Source organism: Carassius gibelio, chromosome B10 (genome assembly GCF_023724105.1).
Source record: "Carassius gibelio isolate Cgi1373 ecotype wild population from Czech Republic chromosome B10, carGib1.2-hapl.c, whole genome shotgun sequence".
Taxonomy (NCBI): domain Eukaryota; kingdom Metazoa; phylum Chordata; class Actinopteri; order Cypriniformes; family Cyprinidae; genus Carassius; species Carassius gibelio.
In genome coordinates, this window is record NC_068405.1 from 22,107,247 (window position 1) to 22,132,808 (window position 25,562).

At 38.9% G+C, this 25,562-nt stretch overlaps 1 protein-coding gene across 17 annotated transcripts; it reads left to right on the forward strand.

Moving 5' to 3' along the window:
* Window positions 1-2,094: 2,094 nt before the first annotated feature.
* LOC127966795 (interleukin-1 beta-like) lies at window positions 2,095-24,995 on the forward strand. 17 transcript variants are annotated; one of them, XM_052568064.1, is made up of 8 exons: window positions 2,170-2,229; window positions 14,030-14,068; window positions 14,167-14,199; window positions 14,300-14,375; window positions 14,469-14,649; window positions 15,056-15,229; window positions 15,322-15,458; window positions 15,545-15,905. In XM_052568064.1, the coding sequence occupies exons 4-8, from the start codon at window positions 14,373-14,375 to the stop codon at window positions 15,758-15,760; spliced, it is 711 nt and encodes a 236-aa protein (XP_052424024.1). In that variant the 5' UTR covers window positions 2,170-2,229; window positions 14,030-14,068; window positions 14,167-14,199; window positions 14,300-14,372; the 3' UTR covers window positions 15,761-15,905. The 17 variants fall into 17 exon arrangements, with proteins under 17 accessions (XP_052424019.1, XP_052424018.1, XP_052424013.1 ...); XM_052568065.1 differs by lacking the exons at window positions 2,170-2,229; window positions 14,469-14,649; window positions 15,056-15,229; window positions 15,322-15,458; window positions 15,545-15,905 and adding exons at window positions 13,845-13,924; window positions 23,356-23,536; window positions 23,943-24,116; window positions 24,209-24,345; window positions 24,435-24,995; XM_052568063.1 differs by lacking the exon at window positions 2,170-2,229 and adding an exon at window positions 13,851-13,924.
* Window positions 24,996-25,562: the final 567 nt, after the last annotated feature.

The following is a 25,562-nucleotide window of genomic DNA, read 5'->3' on the forward strand; positions in this document are numbered from 1 at the left end:
GGCCAAGACTTCCCATTTCCCAGCCACCAACTTTAAAAGCCTTGCCATCTGAAAACTTCTATGACCAGAGACATATTAAAATGTGGATAAATCACCTTACATTGTAAACTTTGCTTGTTACTGCTGTGTTTCCTCAATCTGGCAACCCGCATGAGAAACAACTCTCACTGGTGGTGCGAGGACCCTATTGGAATTTCCTAGTTTCTATTTCATCTTCTTCTACCGAATTAATTGCATTTTTGAGGGCCTAACCATGCTTGTTAAACTCGTGAAGTTTTGCACACGCACCAGAAGTGAAAAATTCACACCTGAATTGGGTTTCTGAAATGTGTGTGGCAAAATGGCTCAATAGCACCATCTTCAATATTTCAACGACGTGCCAATCAAGCTATGTTCTCCTCTTCGAGATTAAATCAGATTAATTCCAAATTTGATCAGGGTAATCTAAACCCTTTGTGAGGGTAAATTGGAAAGATCTTGTTTTCATTGAAAATGTAATTAAAATTTGGACTGCAGTACCCATTTCAACCACTTAGCAACATTCTTTAGCTTAAAAAAAATTAAAATGAACAAATGTCCCAATTACATAAATTTCAGCACTCTGTTCAGTTCAGTTTTTGGATTCATGCAGATTGCGAGCAGAACAAAATTGTAAACAAAGACTGTTTTCAATTTTTTTGGGACATTTAAAGTCAGAAATTTGTGACATTCATTAAGTGAGTGAGTGAGTGAATTGTTTCACTTGAATTGTTACGCAAATGGTATAATTTTACAATGTATTCAAACTGAAACATAATTTTGCACCCCACTGAATAAGAATATCACAAACACAGTAATGACTTAAATAACCATCTTCTTTCTCGATCTCATGTGGACACTTTTTGCAGCCCCTGCTGTTGACCTCTCTGACCCCTGAATGTAATATTATGGGCTGTTATCTGGTCCTTGCAGTGGGGCTTGAACGAGTCACTGCTGTTTCAGGGATCATGTCTCAAATCAGTCTGGAGTGAGTTACTGTATGCACCCGAAAAGATTTACGGCTCCTCACAACACAAACAGTAAGACTGCATGGAGGACTGAGACTCAACAAGAAAACGTTGTAGGTAAGAAACTCTCTTACATTTCTTTCAAGCACAGGTACATCTCAAAGATGAGTGTACAAGCTGTGTGTACATTTTGCTACAAATTGGTGCCAGTGGAGACAGGGGCTAGTTCTCACATGGGTTACATAAAAGTAAATTTAATGTTTTCAGTTTCATGAATTTTATCATGTGTAGTTCAAAACTGTTGAAAATTAGGATGATTTCTTCCTACAAACGAAAACTTAAATTGCATCACATAGTATTGAAAAGCAGTTGGAAACCACAAAATATGAACACACAAACAAAATAATAAAATTTATTGAAGCCTGTAATAAGCTGTTTAATGTCATAATTTTAATTTGAACAAGCCTTATACATTTTTAGTAGTCAAGATACTGAGGAAAAAGTCACAAAAATGTTTCACAGTTAATTTTTACAAAACCATTTTTGTTACTGGATGCCTTGTGCAAAAATACTTACCAAAAATACAAAAATTATGTCATGCTTATCTTGGTTTTCTTGTTGGTACTTCCTCAAACTAACGCCTTTTAATAGCTTTATCATAAAAAACAAATGCTTCTCTGCTTTTTTTTTTAAGAATTAGTCATAAAATATAATACCAATGGCAATATTTTTCAATGAACTTGAACTTTTAAAGAAACTTTGTATCTGTATACTTTCCTTTTTAATATCTGATCATTTAAGACAGTCAAAACATTTCAAAGTGACTCTTAATTTCATGAATGCAGAATCATAAATATTCAATGGAATAAATGTTTAGATTCGGATTAAATTATAATTTTACCATCATTAGTGCATGCAAGCTCGTGCTTTAATTTTCTTAAGATAAAATGTAAATAATTAGCTTTACAGTTCTCTATCGTGACATGTAACAAAGGAATTCTTTCTAAAGATTCTTTACAATTCCAAAGGAACACGTGCAACTATAAAAATGTTATGTGGAAACGTAAAAAATTTTACTCTGATGGAGTTGATTACGTGATTCTTAAAAAGGGGAAATTGAGGCTGAAGTGTATAAAAAGCACACTTCCACTGTCAGAAACACATGCAGCTGAAGACTCTCCCAAGAGAAACAACGATTTAACCAGCTCAGTAACTCCAGACAGGGAACTGAACTAAATTACTGGTATGTAACGTACAATGTTCTTTTCAGATGGCTCTTGTTTGAAAGTCAGATTTAAAGATAAAGTTTTTCTCACTGTTTTCTCACTAGTTTTATGCTTTATTTTAGAACGATGGAATGCATTGGACACTATATTTTGCATTCAGAGTAAGTACCCGCTTGTTTTTTATAACTATATATATATATATATATATATATTTTTTTTTTTTTTTTTTTTTTATTAATGTATTATCAAATAGCTCTTGTCTGATGATGAATTTAAAATAAAATCTGTAAATTATGCCCTTCTATATTTTTAATTAGCTTTGCTTTGCATTGGAATAATTTGCCTAAAACTCCTTTAATGAAACATTTTGGTAATTTCCTAAACAGTGCACTCAAGAAAGACATAACTTACCCTGACAGTGCTGGCTTTGATGAACCGGACTGCCCAGATCTACACGGCATGGTGAGTTGGTGGGCTGTTAAATATGCTTGTGGATATGGTCTGATTAATATTAAGGCTTCTTAAAAATCACTTTTTGTTGTTGTTTTTCTCCAGATGTGCCAATGCGACATGCATGAAGACATCAAACTGGAACCGTCTCCTCATCCTCACAGCATGAAGAAGGTGGTGAACATCATCATTGCTGTGGAAAGGTTGAAGCACATCAAAGAAATGTCTTCTGGCAAGTTTTGTGAAGATGCGCTGCTCAACTTCATCTTGGAGAATGTGATCGAAGGTACAGTTAGCAAACTTTTAAGCAGCTTAAACTAACATCAGGTGGTTTGATAGTTGATCGAGATGATTAAGTTGGAAGCACTAGCAACAAACCTGTAAATATATCCAAACTTCATTTTTGATTAGTAATATGCATTGCTAAGAATTCATTTGGACAACTTCTAATGTGATTTTCTCAGTGTTTGGATTTTTTTGCATTCTCAGATTCCAGATTTTCAAATAGTTGCATCTCTGCCAAATATTGTCTGATCCTAATAAAAAGCTTATTTATTCAGCTTTCAGATGATGTATAATTCTCAATTTCAAAAAAAAAATTGACACTTAAGTTTTAAATTAAATTAAATTTTAAATTAATTGATTTAAAAAGGAAATCTGACTACAATAACGTTTAAGAATTTGCTCTCTTTTGATTGATCTTCACTGTCTTTTTATTTCCACAGAGCGTCTAGTGAAGCCGCTTAATGTGTCACAGACTTACAGTAAGTCCAGCCGGACCCTGCAGTGCACCATTTGTGATAAGTACAAAAAGACCCTGGTGCAGAGCAACAAACTGAACAACGAAGATCTTCATTTGAAGGCAGTGACGCTGAGTGCAGGAAACATTCAATACAAAGGTAAATCTTCAACACAAGCTTTCACATGTAAATGCATGACTTCAGAAATGTCCTTTTAACATTACCCCCTACACATTTTTTGCTCCTTTCAGTTCGATTCAGCATGTCGACGTACTTATCCAGTGCTCAACAAAATAAGGGCCAGCCTGTGTGCCTGGCGATCTCCAACAGCAACCTCTACATTGCTTGTACCGAGTCTGATGGGTCTTCCCCCATCCTGATCTTGAAGGTCCGTGCACCACAAATACATTAACCTTCCCCAAGAAATGTTTCCACATTATAAAATGAGGATTTTAAGCGCTTTTTATTTTTTTAGGAGGTCAGTGGCCCCCTGAACACCATTAAAGTCGGTGACCCGAACGGGTACGACAGTCTCCTCTTCTTCAGGAAAGAGACGGGCACAGCTTACAATACTTTTGAATCTGTTAAATATCCTGGATGGTATATTTCCACCGCTTTTGATGACTGGGAGAGGGTGGAAATGATCCAGGTGCCAACTGACCGAACCACAAACTTCACACTTGAAGATTAACAAGCAATCCTGAGTTAAGAATCAGATTCGATCCAAAAACACATTTCCAGAGAGTATGTACCATGTACAGTTTATAATCTGGATTTGTTCAAACGTTGCAAACCTGAATGATTTTATGCATCTGTCTGGCTTTTTATAATCATTTTTATTTTTTTGCAATTCATAAGGTTTGTGTTGGGAACGGTAAATTCATGTTGAATTTTCCTGAAGTATGAGGAAACAATTTTGCCTATGTGCTTAATTTAATTATATTTAATATTTATTTTAAATTATTTTTAAATCAAGATTATTTAAAACTGTATTGATTGTATCTTCTATTAAAATAAACCTATGCTATGGGTGTAACTTGGTGTTGTGTAGTTGATTAACTTTGATTAGCTAATAATACAAAGATTATTATTGTTACAAGATTACTATTAAGATTATTAAATAAAGTGACAACAGAATATCAAAAAGAAAATGCAAACTCTTATCGGCTTAAATAAACTGCATTTATGCATTTTAAGGAGACACCAAAATAATGCAATTGACAGAAACACTAATTAATAAATTCTACAGTTAATAGATAATTTACTTGCATTCATACACATAAATGCAAATTAATTTATGCTTGAAGCATTGATTATTTATTTATTTATTTTTGTGCATTGATGTCACTTTATTAATAATCTTAAGTAAAATGTTACTTTTCAATGGATCTTGAACTTGGAACTTTATTTTTAATAATGTTTTGTAAGCTGAATTTATGCACCCCAAAAATAGCTACTTTATATGACATTAGCACAGAACTCTATTTCATTTAACAATGAGAAATTTTGAACATTTATTAAATGAGACAAAATAATCTTAGAAATTTTACTCTGAGACATGGAGAAGTAAAAACTTACGCTAAACTTAAAAACTATGTTTTGTTATAATTGTTAGTTTTATATATCAGGTCACAACTCCGTCTGCTGTACTTTTTCTGGTCCTGACCATAGACAGTAAAAGAAATGGACACAGCGACCCCATTGGAACTCAATTGAGACAAGTGAAGCCCATTTTTAGCGTTTTTTAGCACTTCCGTTTCTGACGCGCAGACTCAAACTACGCTTGATGACGTCAGCAACCTGTCTGACAGATGTAAATCTTCTAGTTGCTGTGCGTGAAAACTGCCATCGTTAATCTTGCAGAGACGGCGAGCTTGAGCGGGGAGTTCTTTGTCGTGAGTGAGCAGGAGTAAGTATTCTGATTAATTATTTTGTATAGTATTTTAAAATGTAACGCCAGTACGCCATATTAAGTTAATTGCCTGCAAGCTTCTCCTCCTGTCTGTATGGTAAAATCTCTACTGTGCGACAGAGAGTCGAGTGGTTATGACGCAATCGTTAGCCTATTTTTACAAAAACTGTTTCTACGGGGCCATAATGTAACATAGAAGGTAATGGAGCCCTTTATACATTGTCGTGTATCTTAAAAAATAATTAATGGACAAATTAAGTCTTTAAATGCCTCAGATGTAAAGTTATTCGCTGTCAAAGTGACGCCCAAATGAATAAGAGCTCAAAGGGATGCTAACGCAAGTGAAGTTCTGCTACAAGATGGCGGCATGCGGCCGACTTCAACTTCCGGTCGACTTCCTTGCCGCCTGGTCCTGACACAGAAAATAAGACGCGAGCGCCATCATGCAGCAGAACATTTCACTGCATACAGATGATTGACTGTATTACATAAAAACATAAGCGTCCTCAGTGTTGGATATTAAGAGTTTATGTTGTCTGTTTTCGTCTTGGTTCATAATGTGACCAAAATCTCAGTGATCCGTAAACTCTTGATATCAGACTTGTCTTTCAAATAGAGCACATCAAATGTCAACTTATTTCATTATATATTTTGGCAAGTCACGTGTAGGCTTAAAGGGTTAGTTCACCCAAATAGCAAATTTATGTAATTAATAACTTACCCTCATGTTGTTTCAAACCCGTAAGACCTCCGTTTATCTTCAGAACACAGTTTAAGATATTTTAGATTTAATCCGAGAGCTCTCAGTCCCTCCATTGAAGCTGTGTGTACGGTATACTGTCCATTAGAGGTCGACCGATATATCGCTCAGCCGATATATCGGACCGATATTTGTCATTTATTAATAGGGGTGTAACGGTTCACAAAATTCACGGTTCGGTTCGATACGATACACTGATGTCACGGTTCGGTTCGGTTCGGTTCGATACGTTTTAGATACAGCAAAATGTAAAAACATCTCAACTTTTCAGAATGCCGCAAGCGCACCGCGGGTCATGTGACAAGAACTAACCAATCAGCTTCATCCTTTCCCGTAACAACGTTGAGAGCTCAGCCAAGATGAAGGATCAGCTGATCATAGTTGTATATGGATTGCAATTTTGAAATAAATTTAGTAGCAGAGCTACTGCAAGCGATTTTTAGAGCTGCAAATCCATTTATCCTTCGCTGAAATTTCCGCGTCTCATGGAGAGAGCACGTCATTGTTGCTTAGCAAAGACAGACGCCTCATGAGCGCTTCTGCCCAAGCGCTTTGGAAAGGAGGAGAAAGACGCGCTTAGCGTTTTCCATGCGTTTTTAGGCACGATATGTGAACGGCCCCTAAGGCGCTCGCTCACTCAGCACGCGCTGAAGGCTCGTTGCAAAATGTCGAATGCCTTTAACAGACCAGAAATATAAGATCCTAAAATAACCAACAGGTCTGGTGTTTGGGTTGGATTCCCTGTAAGCTATAGTTTCTAAATGCTGCAGGGATAGTTTGCTGCGTGCATGTTTCTCCTTTTTTTCGTCTTTTCCCAGATAGTACTGACGCATATATCCCAGATTTTTTTTTTTTTTTATTATTCCCGCTGGTGTACCCTGTCATGTTGCAGATGCGACATACCGTTGTTTTTTTATCCACCACTCTCTTGCCATCACCATTATAGCTTAAAGGGAATCCAAAGTGCACCCAAACACCAGACCTGTTGGTTATTGGAGGATCTTCTCATTTCTAGTCTGTTAAACGCATTGGCTATTTTGCAACGAGCCTTCAGCGTGTACTGAGTGAGCGAGCGCCTGCTGAGTAGCCTAACATAAACATATAAGATGGTGTTTTTTTCTTCTTCGGGAGTGTCAGGGGCGTTGCCTGTTACGTTGTTTGGGTTATTGGGCTACCTTGTTGAACGCATATCATTATATTTCTCTCTCTCTCTTTTTTTTTTTTTTTTCAAATATAATTAATTACTCCAACGAACCGTTCGGTATACATAATGCGTACCGCGTACCGAACCGAAAGCGTCGTACCGAACGGTTCAATACGAATACGCGTATCGTTACACCCCTATTTATTAATATATCGGCATCGCCCGATATCCGTGTTTAGTAGCGCCGATTTAAAGTCAGGCACGTCGGCGAGCAGCCCCGTGTTATTGGTGCGGTGGAAAGTGCAGCTACCGCATGTGAAGCATCCCAAGCTAAAACTTTTGGAAGATTCAACAACAGTCCTTAGGAGATAAAGGTAGTCAGAGAATCTCACTCTGTAAATGGGGTGGAGAAGTTGTCAGCTCTTACAAACACTGCAGCTTAATTGAGGGCTCCGTTACTCCTCCCCGCTCACAGACAGCAACATGCTCGGAGAGACAGCTGTGCTGGAGCTGCCCAGAACCATGAATCACATTTTTTCAGAAGAATGGTTTGATGCAAACAATAACCAGTTTTCCATCCAACTCATTTGTATTTAGGGATGGCAATATTCGACAATTTGATCGTCATTTAAATTAACAATCAATTAATAACCTTAATGCTGCAAAATGCGCCTGCAGCGGTATTATTATGTGCAAAAGCCACTTGGAAAAAAAGCTTTCTCACCTGAATTAAATAAAGGGGGTTTAGTCTGAATAAAATGCTAGTAGCAGGACTGTAAAATAAATAGATGTGGTTATGATCATTAGATAAAATGAAGATCACGCCATACGTTGGAGATTATTTACTTTGTTGACTGTTTCCCGTCAAGGAGACCGCTGAATGCGCATCTTTAAATGGTTTCGTGGTGCTCGTTGTTGTATTTTAAAACGCAACTGCAATGTTTTCAAATGACAGTATTGAGAATGAGGAGTTGTCGTCATAGCACAAAGCCCCTCCCTCGATATCACAGTCTCCGCCATGTTAGCAGGATACCGGCGGCAAAACAGGATTGTTTACATGTGTTGTTAACTTGGTAGTAGAGGAGATTCTCGCAATTCTGCACTGTTTCACCATGCCTGGAAGTTACTTCTGCGTTAAAAACTGCTCCAGTACCTCTCACGATACATATGGAAAACATATGAACAATGGAATACAGTTTTTTTTAGGTTACACCAAGCGCAAAAAAGTGGTATTTGGAGAAGCTCTCAAGCATCCAAAATATACCCATATGAGCTCCCTGCAGCAGCACAGAGACCTGGACTATTTACCTCCATGCACACATATGGACATTGGGAATTATATTATTTTTGGTTTAAGTTACTACACAATGCAGGAGTTTAAAAGCCACAAGTCTTTGGAAAGTTACGAGGCTTTCTGCTGTGACTGGGTCCATCTACAGCAGGTGATGAAAACAGTGTTGTACTGGCCAAAGTAAGTTTATTCACATGCGTTTTAGTGTATTGTAATTACATTGCATTTAGAATGTACTTCTTGACCAAAATGACAAAGTAATTAACTGCGACTGTTTCGTAAACACTAGATTGTAACGAGATGTTCAATGTATAAGAACGTTTCCTACATGTTTTGATGTAGACTAAAGACTAAAGCTGTGTATGTATAGTTATAATTTGATTTTAGCCCAATGACACATACTGTACCAGGTTTTTGTGTTGAGGGCTGCAAAGTGGACAGTTCTGGGTTGGCTAGGCTAGTTAAATGTGTGATTGTAAGATGTAAATGTCCTGGTTAGATTAAAGCCATTAACAGCGTGAATGCAAGGTGACTTACATCGTAAACAATATAATTCCCAGTGTATATATGTATGCACAGAGGTAAATGGTCCAGGTCTCTGTGCCGCTGCAGGGAGCACGTGTGGGTGGATATTTGGATGTCTGAGAGCTTCTCCAAACACCGCTGTTTTGCGCTTGGTGTGAGTTTGTTCCTATAAGGTCCCCTTTCTTTCGCCTTATGTTTTTGCATTGCTTTACTTTCTTCCTTTTCTTTCTCGTATTCGTAGATCCGTCTCGATTTGTTTCGCCGACAAAATAAATGCGCAAAAATTAAAGATATCTGAAATGTTTAGTCGCACCTCTGTGAAGTTCTAAAGCATTGCCCCTGGCAACCGATAGCGTATCCTGCAAATATGGCCGATCGGCTCAGACCAGGCGGGAAGGAAGTCGACCGGAAGTTGAAGTCGGCCGGGTGCCGCCATCTTGTAGCAGAACTTCACTTGCGTTAGCATCCCATTGACCTCCCATTCATTTTGGTGTCACTTTGACAGCGAATAACTTTACATCTGAGGCGTTTAAAGACTCCAGTTGTCCATTATTTATTTCTAAAGATACACGACAATGTATAAAGGGCTCCATTACCTTCTATGTTACATTATGGCCCTGTAGAAACAGTTTTTGTAAAAATAGGCTAACGATTGCGTCATAACCACTCGACTCTCTGTCGCATTACCGTACAGACAGGAGGAGAAGCTCGCAGGCAATTAACTTAATATAGCGTACTGGCGTTACATTTTAAAATACTATACAAAATAATTAATCATAATACTTACTCCTGCTCATTTATGCCAAAGAACTCCCCGCTCAAGATCGCTGTCTCAGCAAGATTAACGATGGCAGTTTGCACGCACAGCTACTAGAAGATTTACATCTCTCAGACAGGTTGCTGACGTCATCAAGCTTCGTTTGAGTCTGCACGTCAGAAACAGAAGTGCTAAAAATAGCTAAAAACGGGCTTCACTTGTCTCAATTGAGTTCCAATGGGGTCGCTGTGTCCATTTCTTTTACTGTCTATGGCTCAGACCCCTCCCAAATCAACCCAAATCGGCACGTGACTCCTCACACTCAATTGTAGTGGAGCAACGGATCATCATTGATCTGTGATCCGTTCGGACAGAGGTGGTAGAGGCATTCACTTCCACAACGAATGGTAAGTCTGGGTCTGGATGCACGAGGAGTGGGGCGGTCGTGAAGGCCAGCTTCAAGGTCTGGAAGGCTTCCAGACATGGACTTGGGCTTCTGGCGAAGGAGGTTGGTAAGAGGACTGGTGATAGTACTAAAATTCTGAATGAATCGTCTATAGAAGTTGGCGAAGCCAAGGAATTGCTGCAGTTCCTTTATAGTGGTAGGAATGGGCCAGTCCCTGACGGCGCTTACCTTCCCCTCGTCCATCCGAATGCCACTGCGGTCGATAGTATATCCAAGGAACTGCACTGAGGGTTGATGGAATGAACACTTCTCTGCTTTTAGGTAGAGTTGGTAGTCCCTCAGGCATTGCAGGACCTCCGCAACATGGCGTTGATGTTCTGACTGGCTCCGGGAGTATATCAAGATGTCATCAATATAGACTAGGACGAACTGATTTCCCGATTTCCCGAAATCCCGGAACACCTCGTGAATGAAATCCTGGAATACGGAGGGGGCGTTTACAAGTCCATACTGCATAACGCAATACTCGTAGTGGCCAGTAGGGGTGATGAAGGCGGTCTTCCACTCGTCCCCCTCATGTATCCGGATGAGGTTATATGCGCTGCGGAGGTCCAACTTGGTAAACACAGTGGCACCACGGAGATGTTCCAGGGCCGCTGGGACGAGGGGAAGAGGATAATGAAACTTCTGAGTTATCTTGTTAAGGGCTCTGTAATTGATACATGGCCGTAACCCTCCATCCTTCTTGGCCACAAAGAAGAAGCAGGAAGGTGGGGAGGTATATGGGCGGAATGTATCCTAGAGCCAGCGCCTCCCTGATGTAATCCTCCATGGCCTTCTCTTCGGGAACGGATACGGGATAAATCCGTCCCTTTGGCACTGGTTCACCTGGCAGCAGATCTATAGCACAGTCCCATGGCCGGTGTGAAGGCAGCTTGGAAAGAAGTCCTGTTTGAAGGGAGATAGGGCCCACGCAGTGGCGTACATATTTCTTGCTTAGTGGCCTGCCGGTGATTGTGTGGATTTGGTAAGCAGCCAGCGTGGCCGTGGTTAGGAGCCTGAGCTGACGGCAGAGGGCGCCGGAGATGAAGTTGCCGGCTGACCCAGAATCGAGGAGGGCGGAAACTGGAAGAGATACATCAGCCGCAGTAAGTGTCACAACAGTGGTGAGTGGTTTCATTTGATATCGTGAGGGAAGGATGGCACTCACCATGGGACGAGGAGGACGAACGGGGCATCCAGCTATGGTATGCCCCGAAGTTGCACAGTACAGACAAAGATTCTGGGCCAGCCGTCTTTGACACTCCGCAATAGTGAGGCAGTAAGAGTCCACGAGCATGGGTTCGTTGGCTGGTTCTGGGGAGCTGACGTTCTCTGGTCGGCAGAGCAGTGTGGAGGAATGAGCCTGGCCCTGGTGCTCTTCTAAGCACGACTGCATACGAGTGGCGAAGCGGATGGATAGCTTGATGAATCACTCAAGGCCGATGGTATCCTCGTATGCAGCGAGATGCAACCGCACTCTGGGTTGCATTCCTCCGCCGAACCAGAGTAGGGCGCTGGCGTGTACGGCAGGTAAAGGAGGGATGACGGGGTTAGCGGAAGTGCTCGCTGGTGGTGGCGATGCGGGTGCTGACATGAGTGTCCGACGGAGTGCATCAACCAATTCCTGGAAGGGGTCCGTGAGGCTCATGCTTGCATCTCTCGGTGCTGGTCCGGTCATCTGTTACGGATCACTCGGAGACAGAGGAGTAACAGATGAAGTAGATGTTTATTTAAAGACACAAGCAGAGGAGCAGATAGTGAGGAGTGGATGGGTGTTGGGATCCGTGCCGGGAAGGAAGTGTGCGCCGTGATTGTGTGGAGGTGGAACCTGGCGTGTTTGTAACACACGTCTCGTTCTGCACATATCCAAATGTTTCCATATTCGCAATGGATCTGAATTTTAAACTATAATGTTCCAACAAACTTGAAAAATTCTACTTGATAAATGCTCTAAAACTTTTATGTAAATGGTTGACCCATATCGGCCGATCTCTACTGTCCATGTCCAGAAAGGTAAGAAAAACATCATCAGAGTAGTCCATGTGACATCAGAGGGTCAGTTAGAATTTTTTGAAGGATCAAAAATACATTTTGGTAAAATAGCAAAAACGACGACTTTATTCAGCATTGTCTTCTCTTCCGTGTCTGTTGTGAGAGAGAGTTCAAAACAAAGCAGTCTGAATATCCGGTTCGCGAACAAATCATTGAGTTCACCAAATCGAACTGAATTGTTTTAAACGGTTCGCATCTCTAATACGCATTAATCCACAAATGACTTAAGCTGTTAACTTTTTTAATGTGGCTGACACTCCCTCTGAGTTCAAACAAACCAATATCCCGGAGTAATTCATTTACTCAAACAGTACACTGACTGAACTGCTGTGAAGAGAGAACTGAACACAGAGCCGAGCCAGATCATGTCTAAAATCAGTCTGGAGTGAGTTACTGTATGCACCCGAAAAGATTTACGGCTCCTCACAACACAAACAGTAAGACTGCATGGAGGACTGAGACTCAACAAGGAAACGTTGTAGGTAAGAAACTCTCTTACATTTCTTTCAAGCACAGGTACATCTCAAAGATGAGTGTACAAGCTGTGTGTACATTTTGCTACAAATTGGTGCCAGTGGAAACAGGGGCTAGTTGTCACATGGGTTACATAAAAGTAAATTTATAAATTTTATCATGTGTAATTCAAAACTGTTGAAAATTAGGATGATTTCTTCCTACAAATGAAAACCTAAGTTGCATCACATAGTATTGCAAAAGCAGTTGGAAACCACTAAATATGAACACACAAACAAAATAGGCAAACTGCGTAATGTTATATTTATTAAAGCCTGTAATAAGCTGTTTAATGTCATAATTTTCACTTTAACAAGCCTTATACATTTTTAGTAGTCAAGATACTGAGAAAAAGTCACAAAAATGTTTCACAGTTAATTTTTACAAAACTATTTTTGTTACTGGATGCCTTGTGCAAAAATACTATTAAAATTATGTCATGCTTATCTTGGTTTTCTTGTTGGTACTTGCTCAAACAAACGCCTTTTAATAACTTTTTCATAAAAAAACAAATGCTTCTTTGCTTTTTTCCTTGCTTTTTTTTAAGAATTAGTCATAAAATATAATGCCAATGGCAATATTTTTCAAAGAATTGTAACTTTTAAAAAAACTTTTTATTTGTATACTTTCCTTTTCTAATATCTGATCATTTAAGACAGTCAAAACATTTCAAAGTGACTCTTAATTTCATGAATGCAGAATCATAAACATTCAATGGAATTTTTCTATGTATTAAAATGCATTTTTGAATAAATGTTTAGATTCAGAACTAAATTATCATTTTACCATCGTTAGTGCATGCAAGCTCGTGCTTTAATTTTCTTAGGAGAAAATGTAAATAATTAGCTTTACAGTTCTCTATCGTGACATGTAACAAAGGAAAATAGGGAAGATTCTTTACAATTCCAAAGGAACACGTGCAACTATAAAAATGTTATGTGGAAACGTAAAAAATTTTACTCCACTGATTACGTGATTCTTAAAAAGGGGAAATTCAGGATGAAGTGTATAAAAAGCACACTTCCACTGTCAGAAACACATGCAGCTGAAGACTCTCCCAAGAGAAACAACGATTTAACCAGCTCAGTAACTCCAGACAGGGAACTGAACTAAATTACTGGTATGTAGTGTACAATGTTCTTTTCAGATGGCTCTTGTTTGAAAGTCAGATTTAAAGATAAAGTTTTTCTCACTGTTTTCTCACTAGTTTTATGCTTTATTTTAGAACGATGGAATGCATTGGACACTATATTTTGCATTCAGAGTAAGTACCCGCTTGTTTTTTATAATTATATATATATATATATATATATATATATATATATATATTTTTTTTTTTTTTTTTTATGTATTATCAAATAGGTCTTGTCTGATGATGCATTTAAAATAAAATCTGTAAATTATGCCCTTCTATATTTTTAATTAGCTTTGCTTTGCATTGGAATAATTTGCCTAAAACTCCTTTAATGAAACATTTTGGTAATTTCCTAAACAGTGCACTCAAGAAAGACATAACTTACCCTGACAGTGCTGGCTTTGATGAACCGGACTGCCCAGATCTACACGGCATGGTGAGTTGGTGGGCTGTTAAATATGCTTGTGGATATGGTCTGATTAATATTAAGGCTTCTTAAAAATCACTTTTTGTTGTTGTTTTTCTCCAGATGTGCCAATGCGACATGCATGAAGACATCAAACTGGAACCGTCTCCTCATCCTCACAGCATGAAGAAGGTGGTGAACATCATCATTGCTGTGGAAAGGTTGAAGCACATCAAAGAAATGTCTTCTGGCAAGTTTTGTGAAGATGCGCTGCTCAGCTTCATCTTGGAGAATGTGATCGAAGGTACAGTTAGCAAACTTTTAAGCAGCTTAAACTAACATCAGGTGGTTTGATAGTTGATCGAGATGATTAAAGCTGGAAGCACCAGCAACAAACCTGTAAATATATCCAAACTTCATTTTTGATTAGTAATATGCATTGCTAAGAATTCATTTGGACAACTTCTAATGTGATTTTCTCAGTGTTTCGATTTTTTGGCACTCTCAGATTCCAGATTTTCAAATAGTTGCATCTCTGCCAAATATTGTCTGATCCTAATAAACCAAAAACATTTTTTGAAAAATGGACATGGTTTTGTGGTCCATAGTCACATATTATATGAATTGATTTAAAAAGGAAATTTGCCTACCATAACGTTTAAGAATTTGCTCTCTTTTGATTGATCTTCACTGTCTTTTTATTTCCACAGAGCGTCTGGTGAAGCCGCTTAATGTGTCACAGACTTACAGTAAGTCCAGCCGGACCCTGCAGTGCACCATTTGTGATAAGTACAAAAAGACCCTGGTGCAGAGCAACAAACTGAACAACGAAGATCTTCATTTGAAGGCAGTGACGCTGAGTGCAGGAAACATTCAATACAAAGGTAAATCTTCAACACAAACTTTCACATGTAACTGCATGACTTCAGAAATGTCCTTTTGACATTACCTCCTACACATTTTTTGCTCCTTTCAGTTCGATTCAGCATGTCGACGTACTTATCCAGTGCTCAACAAAATAAGGGCCAGCCTGTGTGCCTGGCGATCTCCAACAGCAACCTCTACATTGCTTGTACCGAGTCTGATGGGTCTTCCCCCATCCTGATCTTGAAGGTCCGTGCACCACAAATACATTAACCTTCCCCAAGAAATGTTTCCACATTATAAAATGAGGATTTTAAGCGCTTTTTATTTTTTAGGAGGTCAGTGGCCCCTTGAACACCATTAAAGTCGGTGACCCGAACGGGTACGACAGTCTCCTCTTCTTCAGGAAAGAGACGGGCACAGCTTACAACACTTTTGAATCTGTTAAATATCCTGGATGGTATATTTCCACCGCTTTTGATGACTGGGAGAGGGTGGAAATGATCCAGGTGCCAACTGACCGAACCACAAACTTCACACTTGAAGATTAACAAGCAATCCTGAGTTAAGAATCAGATTCGATCCAAAAACACATTTCCAGAGAGTATGTACCATGTACAGTTTATAATCTGGATTTGTTCAAACGTTGCAAACCTGAATGATTTTATGCATCTGTCTGGCTTTTTATAATCATTTTTATTTTTTTGCAATTCATAAGGTTTGTGTTGCGAATGGTAAATTCATGTTGAATTTTCCTGAAGTATGAGGAAACAATTTTGCCTATGTGCTTAATTTAATTATATTTAATATTTATTTTAAATTATTTTTAAATCAAGATTATTTAAAACTGTATTGATTGTATCTTCTATTAAAATAAACCTATGCTATGGGTGTAACTTGGTGTTGTGTAGTTGATTAACTTTGATTAGCTAATAATAAAAAGATTACCACTGTTACAAGATTACTATTAAGATTATTAAATAAAGTGACAACAAAATATCAAAAAGAAAATGCAAACTCTTATCAGCTTAAATAAACTGCATTTATGCATTTTAAGGTACTATGTGGAGACAACAAAATAATGCAATTGACATAAACACTAATTAATAAATTCTACAGTTAATAGATAATTTACTTGCATTCATACACTTAAATGCAATTAATTTAAGCTTGAAGCATTGATTATTTATTTATTTATTTTTGTGCATTGATGTCACTTTATTAATAATCTTAAGTAAAATTTTACTTTTCAATGGATCTTGAACTTGGAACTTTATTTTTAATAATGTTTTGTTAGCTGAATTTATGCACCCCAAAAATAGCTACTTTATATGACATTAGCACAGGACTCTATTTCATTTAACAATGAAACGTTTTGAACATTTATTAAACGAGACAAAATAATCTTAGAAATTTTACTCTGAAACATGGAGAAGTAAAAACTTACGCTAAACTTAAAAACTACGTTTTGTTATAATTGTTAGTTTTATATATCAGGTCACAACTCCGTCTGCTGTACTTTATCTGGTCCTGACCATAGACAGTAAAAGAAATGGACACAGCGACCCCATTGGAACTCAACTGAGACAATTGAAGCCCATTTTTAGAGTTTTTAGCACTTCCTTTCTGACGCGCAGACTCAAACTACGCTTGATGACGTCAGCAACCTGTCTGACAGATGTAAATCTTCTAGTAACTGTGCGTGAAAACTGCCATCGTTAATCTTGCAGAGACGACGAGCTTGAGCGGGGAGTTCTTTGGCGTGAGTGAGCAGGAGTAAGTTTTCTGATTAATTATTTTGTATAGTATTTTAAAATGTAACGCCAGTACGCCATATTAAGTTAATTGCCTGCAAGCTTCTCCTCCTGTCTGTACGGTAAAATCTCTACTGTGCGACAGAGTGTCGAGTGGTTATGACGCAATCGTTAGCCTATTTTTACAAAAACTGTTTCTACGGGGCCATAATGTAACATAGAAGGTAATGGAGCCTTTTATACATTGTCGTGTATCTTTAGAAAAAATTAATGGACAAATTAAGTCTTTAAATGCCTCAGATGTAAAGTTATTAGCTGTCAAAGTGACGCCCAAATGAATAAGAGGTCAAAGGGATGCTAACGCAAGTGAAGTTCTGCTACAGGATGGCGGCACGCGGCCGACTTCAACTTCCGGTCGACTTCCTTGCCGCCTGGTCCTGACACAGAAAATAAGACGCGAGCGCCATCATGCGGTAGAACATTTCACTGCATACAGATGATTGACTGTATTACATAAAAACATAAGCGTCCTCAGTGTTGGATATTAAGAGATTATGTTGTCTGTTTTCGTCTTGGTTAATAATGTGACCAAAATCTCAGTGATCCGTAAACTCTTGATATCAGACTTGTCTTAAGTCGACCGGAAGTTGAAGTCGGCCGGGTGCCGCCATCTTGTAGCAGAACTTCACTTGCGTTAGCATCCCATTGACCTCCCATTCATTTTGGCGTCACTTTGACAGCGAATAACTTTACATCTGAGGCGTTTAAAGACTCCAGTTGTCCATTATTTATTTCTAAAGATACACGACAATGTATAAAGGGCTCCATTACCTTCTATGTTACATTATGGCCCTGTAGAAACAGTTTTTGTAAAAATAGGCTAACGATTGCGTCATAACCACTCGTCTCTCTGTCGCATTACCGTACAGACAGGAGGAGAAGCTGGCAGGCAATTGACTTAATATGGCGTACTGCCGTTACATTTTAAAATACTATACAAAATAATTAATCAGAATACTTACTCCTGCTCATTTACGCCAAAGAACTCCCCGCTCAAGCTCGCCGTCTCAGCAAGATTAACGATGGGAGTTTGCACACACAGCTACTAGAAGATTTACATCTCTCAGACAGGTTGCTCACGTCATCAAGCTTCGTTTGAGTCTGCACGTCAGAAACGGAAGTGCTAAAAATAGCTAAAAACGGGCTTCACTTGTCTCAATTGAGTTCCAATGGGGTCGCTGTGTCCATTTCTTTTACTGTCTATGGCTCAGACCCCTCCCAAATCAACCCAAATCGGCACGTGACTCCTCACACTCAATTGTAGTGGTGCAACGGATCATCATTGATCTGTGATCCGTTCGGACAGAGGTGGTAGAGGCATTCACTTCCACAACGAATGGTAAGTCTGGGTCTGGATGCACGAGGAGTCGGGCGGTCGTGAAGGCCAGCTTCAAGGTCTGGAAGGCTTCCAGACAGGGACTTGGGCTTCTGGCGAAGGAGGTTGGTAAGAGGACTGGTGATAGTACTAAAATTCTGAATGAATCGTCTATAGAAGTTGGCGAAGCCAAGGAATTGCTGCAGTTCCTTTATAGTGGTAGGAATGGGCCAGTCCCTGACGGCGCTTACCTTCCCCTCGTCCATCCGAATGCCACTGCAGTCGATAGTATATCCAAGGAACTGCACTGAGGGTTGATGGAATGAACACTTCTCTGCTTTTAGGTAGAGTTGGTAGTCCCTCAGGCATTGCAGGACCTCCGCAACATGGCGTTGATGTTTTCTGCCTGGCTCCGGGAGTATATCAAGATGTCATCAATATAGACTAGGACGAACTGATGGAGGAAATCCCTGAGCACCTCGTGAATGAAATCCTGGAATACGGAGGGGGCGTTTACAAGTCCATACGGCATAACGCAATACTCGTAGTGGCCAGTAGGGGTGATGAAGGCGGTCTTCCACTCGTCCCCCTCACGTATCCGGATGAGGTTATATGCGCTGCGGAGGTCCAACTTGGTAAACACAGTGGCACCACGGAGATGTTCCAGGGCCGCTGGGACGAGGGGAAGAGGATAATGAAACTTCTGAGTTATCTTGTTAAGGGCTCTGTAATTGATACATGGCCGTAACCCTCCATCCTTCTTGGCCACGAAGAAGAAGCTGGAAGGTGGGGAGGTAGATGGGCGGATGTATCCTTGAGCCAGCGCCTCCCTGATGTAATCCTCCATGGCCTTCTCCTCGGGAACGGATACGGGATAAATCCGTCCCTTTGGCACTGGTTCACCCGCCAGCAGATCTATAGCACAGTCCCATGGCCGGTGTGAAGGCAGCTTGGAGGCCCGCTTCGGGCAGAAGACATCGCTGAATGGGGCGTAGCACTTGGGTATGGAGATGGACTGGTTCTCGACAGGGCTTTCAATGGATGTGGAGTAGACTGGTAGTGGTTCGGGGGGACGTTCCACTGGAACAGGACAGCCGGAGATACATGATTGAAAGCAGGCTTCGCCCCACTTCAGGATTTCTCCGGTCTTCCAGGAGATCACCGGGTTGTGCTGCTCCAACCATGGGCGCCCTAGGATGACATCAGTGGTGGAATCCTCCAGAACCAGGATGGATAGCTTGATGAATCGCTCGAGGCCGATGGTATCCTCGTATGCAGCGAGATGCAACCGCACTCTGGGTTCCAGTCCTTGACGATAGGTAGTGAGCAGGGCCTGTTTGTTCCACCCACTGGAGGCCACCAGAGTTCTGAACTGCAAGGCATAATCATTTGCAGACATTTTCCCTTGTTTCAAGGGATTTTAGATTTTCTATCGAGGAGTCCCAGGCAGGTTTGCTGAAAACTTCCCGGAAGTGTTCGATGAAGCTAGAATATGACTGGGTTACAGGGTTATTCTGGGTCCAGAGAGAGTCTCCCAACTGCAATGCCTTGCCTTGTAACTTGGAAATTATAAAAGCTACCTTGGAACGGTCCGTTGGATATGAGAGCGGTTGCATCTCCAGGACCAGTGAACACTGAAGCAGGAAACCGCTGCATTCCTCCGCCGAACCAGAGTAGGGCGCAGGCCGGGCCATGGGACTGGCGTGTACGGCAGGTAAAGGAGGGATGACGGGGTGCTCGCTGGTGGTGGTGATGCGGGTGCTGACATGAGTGTCCGACAGAGTGCATCAACCAATTCCTGGAAGGGGTCCGTGAGGCTCATGCTTGCGTCTCTCGGTGCTGGTCCGGTCATCTGTTACGAATCACTCGGAGACAGAGGAGTAACAGATGAAGTAGATGTTTATTTAAAGACACAAGCAGAGGAGCAGGTAGTGAGGAGTGGATGGGTGTTGGGATCCGTGCCGGGAAGGAGGTGAACACACACACGCACCGTTAAAGGCTTAGAGGAGTCTTCGGGAATAATCCTTAGAGAGAAGATGGAGGAGGAGTCTTCGGAGTATATCCTTGGAGAGAAGGTAAAGAGGAGTTAGTCCTTATAGTAAGCGCAGATGAATGATCTTGTCGCGAACGTGACCGGACAATGACTGGGTGCATGTGCGTGGCTTTTATAGTGCTGTGGTGGATGGCTGGTGATGAGGATCAGGTGGTGATGGTTAGAACTCAGGTGAGGGTGTGCGCCGTGATTGTGTGGAGGTGGAACCTGGCGTGTTTGTAACACACGTCTCGTTCTGCACATATCCAAATGTTTCCATATTCGCAATGGATCTGAATTTTAAACTATAATATTTTTTTATTTTTTAAATGTAAACTAGACGGAAAAGATCATCCATTTAACATGAGCAAAAACGTGCATAACAGCAGAGTTGACTGGTATACTACGGTCTATTTAAACTGACCAGTGTAACCTTTTATATGTTTGGTTGACTGTACTTTATTTTAATAATGAACAGACTGCGATGTAAGTTTGAAATTAGAATGCACTTTAGATGTTATGTGTCATTTACACCAAACACAAATGTTGCTGGTTGCTAGTGTGTTTGCAGCACTAATGTTATTTAATTTTATATATATTAAATATTTTATATTTTTCAGTTTAATAAAAAAAAAATTCTAAAATTGTATTTATTTAAATGTATATTTAAGTTTACATTTATGTTCCAACAAACTTGAAAAATTCTACTTGATAAATGCTCTAAAACTTTTATGTAAATGGTTGACCCATATCGGCCGATCTCTACTGTCCATGTCCAGAAAGGTAAGAAAAACATCATCAAAGTAGTCCATGTGACATCAGAGGGTCAGTTAGAATTTTTTGAAGGATCAAAAATACATTTTGGTCCAAAAATAGCAAAAACGACGACTTTATTCAGCATTGTCTTCTCTTCCGTGTCTGTTGTGAGAGAGAGTTCAAAACAAAGCAGTCTGAATATCCGGTTCGCGAACAAATCATTGAGTTCACCAAATCGAACTGAATCGTTTTAAACGGTTCGCATCTCTAATACGCATTAATCCACAAATGACTCAAGCTGTTAACTTTTTTAATGTGGCTGACACTCCCTCTGAGTTCAAACAAACCAATATCCCGGAGTAATTCATTTACTCAAATAGTACACTGACTGAACTGCTGTGAAGAGAGAACTGAACACAGAGCCGAGCCAGATCATGTCTCAAATCAGTCTGGAGTGAGTTACTGTATGCACCCGAAAAGATTTACGGCTCCTCACAACACAAACAGTAAGACTGCATGGAGGACTGAGACTCAACAAGGAAACGTTGTAGGTAAGAAACTCTCTTACATTTCTTTCAAGCACAGGTACATCTCAAAGATGAGTGTACAAGCTGTGTGTACATTTTGCTACAAATTGGTGCCAGTGGAAACAGGGGCTAGTTGTCACATGGGTTACATAAAAGTAAATTTATAAACTTTATCATGTGTAATTCAAAACTGTTGAAAATTAGGATGATTTCTTCCTACAAATGAAAACCTAAGTTGCATCACATAGTATTGCAAAAGCAGTTGGAAACCACTAAATATGAACACACAAACAAAATAGGCAAACTGCGTAATGTTATATTTATTAAAGCCTGTAATAAGCTGTTTAATGTCATAACTTTCATTTGAACAAGCCTTATACATTTTTAGTAGTCAAGATACTGAGAAAAAGTCACAAAAATGTTTCACAGTTAATTTTTACAAAACTATTTTTGTTACTGGATGCCTTGTGCAAAAATACTATTAAAATTATGTCATGCTTATCTTGGTTTTCTTGTTGGTACTTGCTCAAACAAACGCCTTTTAATAACTTTTTCATAAAAAAACAAATGCTTCTTTGCTTTTTTCCTTGCTTTTTTTTTAAGAATTAGTCATAAAATATAATGCCAATGGCAATATTTTTCAAAGAATTGTAACTTTTAAAAAAACTTTTTATTTGTATACTTTCCTTTTCTAATATCTGATCATTTAAGACAGTCAAAACATTTCAAAGTGACTCTTAATTTCATGAATGCAGAATCATAAACATTCAATGGAATTTTTCTATGTATTAAAATGCATTTTTGAATAAATGTTTAGATTCAGAACTAAATTATCATTTTACCATTGTTAGTGCATGCAAGCTCGTGCTTTAATTTTCTTAGGAGAAAATGTAAATAATTAGCTTTACAGTTCTCTATCGTGACATGTAACAAAGGAAAATAGGGAAGATTCTTTACAATTCCAAAGGAACACGTGCAACTATAAAAATGTTATGTGGAAACGTAAAAAATTTTACTCCACTGATTACGTGATTCTTAAAAAGGGGAAATTCAGGATGAAGTGTATAAAAAGCACACTTCCACTGTCAGAAACACATGCAGCTGAAGACTCTCCCAAGAGAAACAACGATTTAACCAGCTCAGTAACTCCAGACAGGGAACTGAACTAAATTACTGGTATGTAGTGTACAATGTTCTTTTCAGATGGCTCTTGTTTGAAAGTCAGATTTAAAGATAAAGTTTTTCTCACTGTTTTCTCACTAGTTTTATGCTTTATTTTAGAACGATGGAATGCATTGGACACTATATTTTGCATTCAGAGTAAGTACCCCGCTTGTTTTTTATAATTATATATATATATATATATTTTTTTTTTTTTTTTTTTATGTATTATCAAATAGGTCTTGTCTGATGATGCATTTAAAATAAAATCTGTAAATTATGCCCTTCTATATTTTTAATTAGCTTTGCTTTGCATTGGAATAATTTGCCTAAAACTCCTTTAATGAAACATTTTGTTAATTTCCTAAACAGTGCACTCAAGAAAGACATAACTTACCCTGACAGTGCTGGCTTTGATGAACCGGACTGCCCAGATCTACACGGCATGGTGAGTTGGTGGGCTGTTAAATATGCTTGTGGATATGGTCTGATTAATATTAAGGCTTCTTAAAAATCACTTTTTGTTGTTGTTTTTCTCCAGATGTGCCAATGCGACATGCATGAAGACATCAAACTGGAACCGTCTCCTCATCCTCACAGCATGAAGAAGGTGGTGAACATCATCATTGCTGTGGAAAGGTTGAAGCACATCAAAGAAATGTCTTCTGGCAAGTTTTGTGAAGATGCGCTGCTCAACTTCATCTTGGAGAATGTGATCGAAGGTACAGTTAGCAAACTTTTAAGCAGCTTAAACTAACATCAGGTGGTTTGATAGTTGATCGAGATGATTAAAGCTGGAAGCACCAGCAACAAACCTGTAAATATATCCAAACTTCATTTTTGATTAGTAATATGCATTGCTAAGAATTCATTTGGACAACTTCTAATGTGATTTTCTCAGTGTTTCGATTTTTTGGCACTCTCAGATTCCAGATTTTCAAATAGTTGCATCTCTGCCAAATATTGTCTGATCCTAATAAACCAAAAACATTTTTTGAAAAATGGACATGGTTTTGTGGTCCATAGTCACATATTATATGAATTGATTTAAAAAGGAAATTTGCCTACCATAACGTTTAAGAATTTGCTCTCTTTTGATTGATCTTCACTGTCTTTTTATTTCCACAGAGCGTCTGGTGAAGCCGCTTAATGTGTCACAGACTTACAGTAAGTCCAGCCGGACCCTGCAGTGCACCATTTGTGATAAGTACAAAAAGACCCTGGTGCAGAGCAACAAACTGAACAACGAAGATCTTCATTTGAAGGCAGTGACGCTGAGTGCAGGAAACATTCAATACAAAGGTAAATCTTCAACACAAGCTTTCACATGTAACTGCATGACTTCAGAAATGTCCTTTTAACATTACCTCCTACACATTTTTTGCTCCTTTCAGTTCGATTCAGCATGTCGACGTACTTATCCAGTGCTCCACAAAATAAGGGCCAGCCTGTGTGCCTGGCGATCTCCAACAGCAATCTCTACATTGCTTGTACCGAGTCTGATGGGTCTTCCCCCATCCTGATCTTGAAGGTCGGTGCACCACAAATACATTAACCTTCCCCAAGAAATGTTTCCACATTATAAAATTAAGGAATTTAAAGTGCTTTTTATTTTTTTAGGAGGTCAGTGGCCCCTTGAACACCATTAAAGTCGGTGACCCGAACGGGTACGACAGTCTCCTCTTCTTCAGGAAAGAGACGGGCACAGCTTACAACACTTTTGAATCTGTTAAATATCCTGGATGGTATATTTCCACTGCTTTTGATGACTGGGAGAGGGTGGAAATGATCCAGGTGCCAACTGACCGAACCACAAACTTCACACTTGAAGATTAACAAGCAATCTTTAGTTAAGAATCAGATTCGATCCAAAAACACATTTCCAGAGAGTATGTACCATGTACAGTTTATAATCTGGATTTGTTCAAACGTTGCAAACCTGAATGATTTTAGGCACTCGCTGGCTTTTTATAATCATTTTGATTTTTTTGCAATTTATAAGGTTTGTGTTGGGAACGGTAAATTCATGTTGAATTTTCCTGAAGTATGAGGAAACAATTTTGCCTATGTGCTTAATTTAATTATATTTAATATTTATTTTAAATTATTTTTTAAATCAAGATTATTTAAAACTGTATTGATTGTATCTTCTATTAAAATAAACCTATGCTATGGGTGTAACTTGGTGTTGTGTAGTTGATTGACTTTGATTAGCTAATAATAAAAAGATTACCATTGTTACAAGATTACTATTAAGATTATTAAATAAAGTGACAACAAAATATCAAAAAGAAAAAGCAAACTCTTATCAGCTTAAATAAACTGCATTTATGCATTTTAAGGAGACACCAAAATAATGCAATTGACATAAACACTAATTAATAAATTCTACAGTTAATAGATAATTTACTTGCATTCATCCTACACTTAAATGCAATTAATTTATGCTTGAAGCATTGATTGTTTATTTATTTATTTTTGTGCATTGATGTCACTTTATTGATAATCTTAAGTAAAATGTTACTTTTCAATGGATCTTGAACTTGGAACTTTATTTTTAATAATGTTTTGTAAGCTGAATTTATGCACCCCAAAATAGCTACTTTATATGACATTAGCACAGGACTCTATTTCATTTAACAATGAGAAATTTTGAACATTTATTAAATGAGACAAAATAATCTTAGAAATTTTACTCTGAGACATGGAGAAGTAAAAACTTACGCTAAACTTAAAAATTACGTTTTG

Bases quoted from the DNA above. Each gene is read 5' to 3' on its own strand.
- LOC127966795 (XM_052568048.1), top strand. From the start codon at position 2,321: ATGCTTTATTTTAGAACGATGGAATGCATTGGACACTATATTTTGCAT. The intron at 3,562-3,653 runs GTAAATCTTCAA...TGCTCCTTTCAG, and splicing joins AGGAAACATTCAATACAAAG to TTCGATTCAGCATGTCGACG. The intron at 3,791-3,877 runs GTCCGTGCACCA...TTATTTTTTTAG, and splicing joins CCCCCATCCTGATCTTGAAG to GAGGTCAGTGGCCCCCTGAA.